This window comes from Microtus ochrogaster, chromosome 2, assembly GCF_000317375.1.
Source record: "Microtus ochrogaster isolate Prairie Vole_2 chromosome 2, MicOch1.0, whole genome shotgun sequence".
NCBI classification, from domain to species: domain Eukaryota; kingdom Metazoa; phylum Chordata; class Mammalia; order Rodentia; family Cricetidae; genus Microtus; species Microtus ochrogaster.
In genome coordinates, this window is record NC_022010.1 from 72,882,034 (window position 1) to 72,890,205 (window position 8,172).

At 45.3% G+C, this 8,172-nt stretch overlaps 1 protein-coding gene across 1 annotated transcript in view; it reads right to left on the bottom strand.

The window, feature by feature from the left end:
• Ifnar2 (interferon alpha and beta receptor subunit 2) overlaps positions 1–8,172 on the bottom strand; it is a 42,893-nt gene that overhangs the window by 17,847 nt on the left and 16,874 nt on the right. The window contains exons 2-6 of the mRNA XM_013352494.2: positions 4,428–4,519; positions 3,315–3,356; positions 3,115–3,147; positions 2,162–2,285; positions 58–227 (exon numbers count right to left, since the gene is read on the bottom strand). Of these exons, the coding sequence (XP_013207948.1) occupies positions 58–227; positions 2,162–2,285; positions 3,115–3,147; positions 3,315–3,356; positions 4,428–4,519 (461 nt within the window). The remainder of the gene's footprint in view (positions 1–57; positions 228–2,161; positions 2,286–3,114; positions 3,148–3,314; positions 3,357–4,427; positions 4,520–8,172) is intronic.

Consider the following 8,172-nt stretch of genomic DNA (forward strand, 5'->3'; position numbering starts at 1 on the left):
GAGAGAGAGAGAGAGAGAGAGAGAGAGAGAGAGAGAGAGAGAGAGAGGCATGCTCACTGTCTAAGTCCGTGACAGAGGAATCACAATAGCTCGGCATGGAGTCTCCTCTGTAAATGACGACGATGAGGACATAGGTCTCATGTGCTCCATTCCACTTGTCTGTCACGTCGCAAGATGGTTCTGTGATATTTCTACAGTTCTCAAGCACCTTCGGAGCTTCTGTTTCGCTTTGTGGGTGGGGGAGAAGATGGAAAAGGAAAAGCTGAGCATGTGTGTTCTGAGAGTCCACTCTCTGGGCCTCATTCATTCCTTCAGGGCTCTGACCAGATATTCCACACTTACTTTATCTTAAAATTGGACATGTTAAACTCTAACTGGCCCCACACTTTCAATCTCTTTTGGATTTTTCCCCCTGAGGATTCATTATATCTTTATTTGCTTAATAATGTCCCCAGCTTCTTTCTGAATATCTGTGCCTAGAGGAAAGGGCTTTGTTTCATGGATGCAATCTGCTGCATGAAGGGAGGGAGGGAAGTAGGGAGGGAGGGAAGGAGGGAGGGAGGAAAGGAAGGAGAGAGGGAGGGAGGCTTTCCTGGCCTTGGCCTCAGACCTCCCTCTCACTCTCAGACAGTTACAACTGCTTTACCAAGCCCTCCCTCTCTGTCTGAAGGTCATACAACATAGTCTTAAGTCAGAACTGTGTTAGTTTAGGGACAACATGGACATCTGGTCTACCAAGCTTGGGGAAGAAAGGGAAAGTGTTGGTTAGCTTTAACTGTCAACAGGAGGGAGGGAGGAGAACCTAGGGCTGAATAATTATCTGGATTGAGTTTGCCCATGGACAAGTCTGTAGGTGATTATCTTGATTGTTAATTGACGTTGGAAGCACCCTGAAGGTGGGTGACCCTGCTTCCTGGCCTGGGTGCTGAACGGTATGAGTATAAAAAGGTAGCTGAGGGACTAGCTTAAGCCAAGAAAGCAAGGCTCCATGGATTTGTTCCTCTGATCATGACTGTGAGGTGACACTTTGAAGTTCCTGCCTTGATTTCCCTCAACAGTGGACTGTAGCCTGGAATTGTAATCCAAATAAACCCCTTTCTTCCCCAAGTTCCTGTTGGCCAGGGTGTTTTATCACAGTGGCAGAAACTAGACCGGGTAGGCTAAAAGCATGTGTGCTCATCGAGAAGATAAAAACAGACTTGTCAGGAGAAAGGGAGATTCACAAGAGACCTTTGCCTTCTCCTGGCCAGTTTAACAGTTGGACATCAGGTACATAATCAAGAAAAGGACATTTTGGGCCAGGTCACAGAGCTTACATATACAAAGAGCTACTTGGTCATAACAAGGATGCAGGAAAGACGAGCGTAGGAGCAAGAGGGCCAAGGTAGTCTCCATCAACTCCATCTTTACTCCTTGTAGCAATCCTTAAGCAGAGACAAAATGCTCTGGACTAAGTATCAAGCTTGTCAGTGGTGAAATGACGTTGGACCCAAGCTTGCAGAGTTTCTAGAATCTAACCTGTCTCCGTGAGTAAAGAAACGTGCACGGAAAGCATCATATGGTCAACAGACTTTGAGCCCCATGGGAAGTGAGACCCTTAAATGTCAGAGTGACTGAAAACAGATCACTGTGAACCACAAGAATCTGGCTTTGGTTATGAACACAAACGTTGCCCCCAAACAGCTTTGGGTTATTAAAGATTTCAAATTAATTAAGAAAGGATCAGTGTTTTGACTTTGACCCTTTAAGGTTCTGAATTTAAAAAAGAGAAATCCAAGACAAAGAGTTGGCTGAGTCAGTGAAGTGGTTGCCCAGAAGGCATGAGGATCTGTGTTCGATCCCTAGCCATCACACGGAGGCAGCACCTACAATTCTAGCCCTGGGGAGACAGACTGGAGGATCCCTGGGGCTTACTGGCCAGCCAACCTAGCAAAAGCCTCAAGCCCCTCCCTCAAAACTTAAGGTGGAGAGTGGATGAGGCAGACATATAATGTCAACCAACCCCTGGCCTCAGCAAACACATGCACATGTTCCCCCCCACACACATAAATTAACTTAAAAAAGTCTGGGATCAGAAGTGTGTATATTGAGGGGAGAAATCACACAATATGAAAGAAAGGTAACACATTCAGCACGAGAGGAAAACGAAACATCAACCAACCTCATGATTGCGTTCCAAAATGTAAAGTGAGTGGGTGGGAGTGACTTGTTCTCTAATTCCAACGATAAAACTAGCCGGAAGTTTTGTAATATCAGGTTCACAGTGCAAGATTCTCTTGGGTACTCTGGAGGGAATGGGAGGTGAAAAGAAAGAAAACAAAACAAACAAACAAAATATGAAATCTGAAATTCAGGATTGCTCTCCCGCTTGGGAGCTCAGACCCAACGTCCCCCAGGGAAGCCCAAGAACAATGGCATCTGGAACGTGCAGGAAGTCTGCTGGATGTGGGAAATGAAGTAATTCAGCTAGCTAGCGACAACATACTGTCAGAGGAGCAAAGTTCACAAACAGGAACCAGCACCCTGTAAACAGACTTGGACAAAGGGTTCCCAAATAATCATGTTCCTTCCATACCAGGGGCTTCTTCCACAACCTCATCCTCTTTGCTCCACTGGTCCATAAAACGCTCCACCCACTTTAGACTTTCCCTCTCTCTATCTCCCTGTCTCTCTCCCTCCCTCCCTTTCCCCAGCTCAGTTCCCCACTGCACTTTAATTCCCCTGGTCACAAAAAGGGGGAAGAATCCTAGTTTTAAAAATGTATTTTCCTTTACCTGAAACCAGTATGTAGAAGATGAGATATTAAAGAGAAACTATGTCTGCATCATATTTTCTGTCTTCATTCTTTTATTAGTGAGAGATTAAAACTTCAGTGTTTCTGTAAGAGGGTGTCTTAGTGATCACTAGTGTTTCTTTTCTTATGATGGTTTTAGAAGACTGTAAATGGAGACTGTGCTTTCATTTCTCGGCTACCCAAACCGGAACAATCACACAGAAACTGTATTAATTACAACACTGCTTGGCCAATGGCTCAGGCATATTCCTAACTAGCTCTTACATCTTAAATTAACCCATTTCTATTACTCTACATATCACCACAAGGCTGCGACTTACCAGTAATGTTCTCGTATGTTTCTTCTGCAGCAGCTATGGGAGACAGATAATGAAAACTTCAGTTAGACAATCCTAGCTCCTCTTCTGGACAAAGGATTCAGATAAGCTTGTCAGCACACCCGAGATCAAGCTTTCCCTGTCTGTTAGCCCGACACTTTGACCCTTACATTAAATATAGCCAAACTCAGAATAATTCTTACCAACAAAAGCAGATGGCGAACCAAATTGTAGGATCATGCACACTAGGAGGAAGAAAAACAGAGATGTTTATTCTGGGTTCAGATTATCAACATCACGCTGAATTTAAGAGCCTTTGACACGCACGCACTCACCAACATTTCTGAGCCTTTGACACGCGCGCACTCACCAACATTTCCGAGCCTTTGACACGCACGCACTCCCCAACACTGAGATTTGCTTGTGGTAACAAAAATACTGTGAAGAACAGAAACGTTTCTGGCCAACACTAGCACCATCGACACTTGTGGCAATCAGGGCAGAAGCAAGGTGAGGCCTCTGGGACCCGACACAGTGAGGACTGGGTAGGAAGAGAGTGTCTGAGGAGCAGCTGTGCATATGAAACATGTCTCAGCATAGAAATCATCATGCTGTTCACTAATACACTTTATAGGTAAATATGTTTACCCAGGGCGGACGATGAAGAGAGGGGTTTGGGATGGGAACTATGAGTGCTATCCCCTTGGAGCAGGCTTAAGTTAAGGGGGGCATTTATTTCCAGATCTGGTAAAGACTTAAGGGGAGTGGGATTCCCGGCATTTTACAGAAGGTGGAGTCCATGGGTAGTTACACATTATCCATGGGTACCTACCCTGGGACAACTGTCACACTCAGGAGTCCCTAAGGACAAACGAAGGGACAGATGATCTGTCAGCGAAACAGTCCAGAGGAAGAAGGAGAAGGGGCGGGACAAAATAGAACTGTAGTGAAGAAAAGGGCTAAAAATAAATAAATAAACAAACGAACTGATAACCCCAAGTTCAGGGCTGGATTTCCAATTTTGTGTCCATGGGAAGAGATAAAGGGGCTGTCCTCTCCACTCCACTGTGGTTAGACTTAGAGCAGCCACCCTTCGCTTAGAAACAAGGGTGTTTCCCTAATATGATTGTAGCTTACATTATTCTGGCTTAACTCAAATTAACAGGCAGAAAACCACAGGGTGCCTGATACTGGTCATGCCGATCTGGGTCCTCCAGCCGTGGACATTGGTTTGCCAAACCACATCAGGGCTGTGTGTGATGACATGGACACAGGCTTGCTCCTCTAACAGCTGTCAGATGAACAGCAACACTTACCCGCAAGACACAGGTTACAGAAACTGACGGTAGAGAAGGCGCGGTTGGAAAGCATCCTGGTGAGTCTGTAAGTCCTTCCTCTGCTCTCACATCTGAAAAATATAATATTGAGGTGATCAAAAATTCAGAAGCACACACACCACACACGCAATAATAAAAGGCAAGTGAGAACTGGCGGAATTCGAGCTACGGATGTGGTTCTGTTGTAGACCCGAACTAGTCTCCAGCCTGGCATAGACTCAGTGTGCTGGGGTACATCTGCCATCTAAGCACTCAGAGAGATGGGGAGAGAATCAGAAGTTCAAGGTCATCCTCAGCTACATAGGGAGTTTGAAGCCAGCAGGGACAAGGCAGCCAAATTCCTGGTTTTATCTTCCCTAGTTCCTTGGGATTGGACCATCGACTTGCTTAGCTCTTCTTCCAGCTTGCGGTGCCAATCCCTAGCTAAGGAGATTTTTTTTTAAAGCTTAAATGTTTGAATAGACAATGAGTATTGGGTTAATTTATTTTTAATTATTAAAAAATTAAATTAACAAATCTGACCGTGTCTGTGTGTGGGTATGTGTATGTAAGCAGGGGCGCCTGTGGAGGCCCAAGGAGCTGGAGTTACAGGCGGTTATGAGCCTCCCTTCATGGGTGCTGAGGATTGAATCTGAACCTTCTGTAATCCTAACTGCTGAGACATCTCCCTAGCACCGATGTCATTACTATGTGACACAGGCTGGCTTGAACTTGAACAAGTCTCCTGGCTCAGTCTTCCAAGTGCTAAGATTACAGCCAGGCACCACCATCCTGGCTAAATGAATTTCCCTTTCTTGCAGACAAGAGGTAGAATATTCAACCATTTCCTATTTAATTTTTTTCTCCTAAAAAACAAATTTGACAGGTCTTCCCACCAGAGAAAATGCTTTTGTTTTTAAAATATAGTTGTTCAGTATGTCTCCATGGACACACTATCACTTAGGAAGTTTCTCCACCCATCGCTGGTTCTGCCATGTGTTCCCCACCATGATGGATTAGCCTCTCAAAGTGTGAGCCAACACAATCCTCTCCTTCTGACCAGGTATTTGGTTACAGCAGAGAGAAAAGTAACTCAAACAGAACACTAGTAACAAGACTAGCCATTGCTGTTACAACCTTGACCATGCGGTTCCTAAGTCTTGGGGAGGGTTTTCCGGAGGGATGTGGAAGACTTTGGAGCTGTTGGCGACAGAAGCTTTTAAGTGCCTATTAAGTGCTTAAAGCTTTAATAGGGATTTGGAAGGCCAAAATGCTCTCAGATACACAAGCAGTAGAGACTCTACTCTATGGTTTCAGAGAGGGACAAGGACTTTCCAGGGAATCTGGCTAAAGGTCATTTGTGCTGCAGTCTGGCAAAGACTCTGCCTGTGGCCTGAGGAGGCTGAGTTGGAAGTCACGAGCTGATTTGTTTTAAGGAGTATGTCTTAATTAAAGATGGGATGCACACGCAGGCTGCCATGGTTACTGCTCACCGCTCTTATCCAGGTCTGTGCTGAAAGAGAGCAACAGGTGATGCTGAAAATCACGGAGAAACATGAAGCCTGGCAAGGAAGGCAGCCCGTTGAAAGCTGCTTGCAGGCAAGGCGGGTGTGGGTGACAAAGGCAACTGTTAAAGATGTTAGCGCCACTAAAGAGAAGCCAGGGAGTTTGCACTTGGCTAGGATCATAAGAAAGTTATCCCAAAGGCAAGACGCCGCCCACTGAGCGCTCCGGGCTATAACAATGCATTCCACTGGGAAAAGAAGGCCACTGGAGAGGTAGACAGAATCCACTGGTATCCGCTCCCCCCCCTCCATGCCCCATTGCAAAACAGCTGCCTAGGACAGCAGCTGAGGCACAGGGGGGCCACCCTGCATCTCAAGGTGGCAGCAGATCTTGGTGTTCTGTGTGGTGCTGTTTTTGCAGGAATGCAAGACCCAAGAATGCGTGGATTAAAGGAGTCTTCTACCAGTCCTGAGAGGGGGTATAGCATGTGTTTCTGGCATTCATCTCCTGAATAGGCTGCATGTGAAGCTGTGAGGTCAAGCCCACACTGTAATATGGGCTTAGGTATCAAAGACATCAAAAATGTGGGATGTTCACCAAGGAAAGCTGCAGGTGGCAAGTTGGAGCTGGTCCAAGGAGAAGGTCATGAGTACCACAGGCAGAACTGGAGGGGCCGGGCTGCCCAAGACTGTAATAGCTCAAGTGGACCCCAGCTATAGCTCCAGGACCCTAGATGCCAGAGGTGGAACTTTAGGATTTGGTATTGGGATTTGGTCTTGCTTTGGTCCAGTCCTTCCTGCTGTGGCTGTGATATTGGATTTCCTAGTGTTCAGACTTGTAAGCCAAACAAACCTCTGCTTATTAAAAATTTCCCAGTCTGTGCTGTTCTATTAGTCTAGCAGAAAATGAGTGAAGACCGTGGTATATGGCTATTAGGTTATTACAGGGAACAACACAGGAAGAATTTAATACCGTCTAGTTACACACATGTGAACAAGGTGTACACCCACCAGCAGGGAACATTCAGGGCCTCCTGCTAGCAACAGGGGAGGCATCACTACTCGGACACTGAAGAGAAAACACAAGACCAGCAGGAGCTTGTACGGAGAATCCCATCTGAAGAGTATGACAGACAGCAAAATGACACCTCCAGGCCACAGAGGCTTCAGGGTGGGACACATGGCTTTCATTACGTCATTATATCACATGTCCAAACTCAGCTGGGGTGGTGGCCTGTGCCTGCAGGACAGAGGCCTAGGGGAAGACCGTAAAAGCTGGGCCTGGGGGACAAACAGTAGCGTCTAGGTGAGGGGGCTAAACATTCTAACTTTGACAGAAATTGTCTTGCCGCTGGCCTTTACGGCTGTACCAATTCACAGAGGTGTTTGCCCTCCATGCCCTCTCCACAGCATCCAAACCTTGGTTTTATTTTTTATCAAATTTATAAATAAAAACCCTCTTTCCTTATATTAGTTTTTCTCTCTTATTCTGGGTGGGAGTTAGGTATCTTTCCACACATTTGAAGGCTACGTACCATTCTTTTCTGTCAACTCTTTCTTCCACTTCTATTGATGTTTTTCTCTTTTTGGCGGGGACTTTCTAAGTATGAGAACCTGACAATTCACTGTATGAATCACATTCTTTTTTCTCTTTCTAGAGAGTTTCCTGCCTGCTTTTGATTGCAAGTGCTGACATGTACATTCACGTGTGTGTGTGTACACGTGTGTGTATGTGTGTGTACATCATTTGGGAGCTCCTGGTGTTCACGCTTCCACATGGAAAGATACAATTGTCCCTCCTTATCCGTGGATTCAGCATTAGTGGATTTGACCAGTTGTGGATCAAAAATACCAGAAAAAGAATTGTCTGTATTGAATTGGTACAAACAATTGTTTTTCTTTTCATTATTCCCTAAACAATACAATGTAACTGCTTACATTTCATTTGAATTGTACTGGGTAGTACATGTAATTTAGACATGATTTTTTAAATTGATTTTATTGAGCTCTACATTTTCTCTGCTCCACTCCCTGCCTCCCCACTCCCCTTCAACCCTCTCTCAGGGTCCCCATGCCCCCAATTTACTCAGGAGATCTTGTTTTGTTTTTTCTACTTCACATGTAGTTTAGACTCAAGTATGTCTCTTTTAGGGTCCTCATTGTTGTCTAGATTCCCTGGGATTGTGATTTGTAAGCCAGTTTTCTTTGTTTTATGTCTAAAAGCCACTGATCAGTGAGTA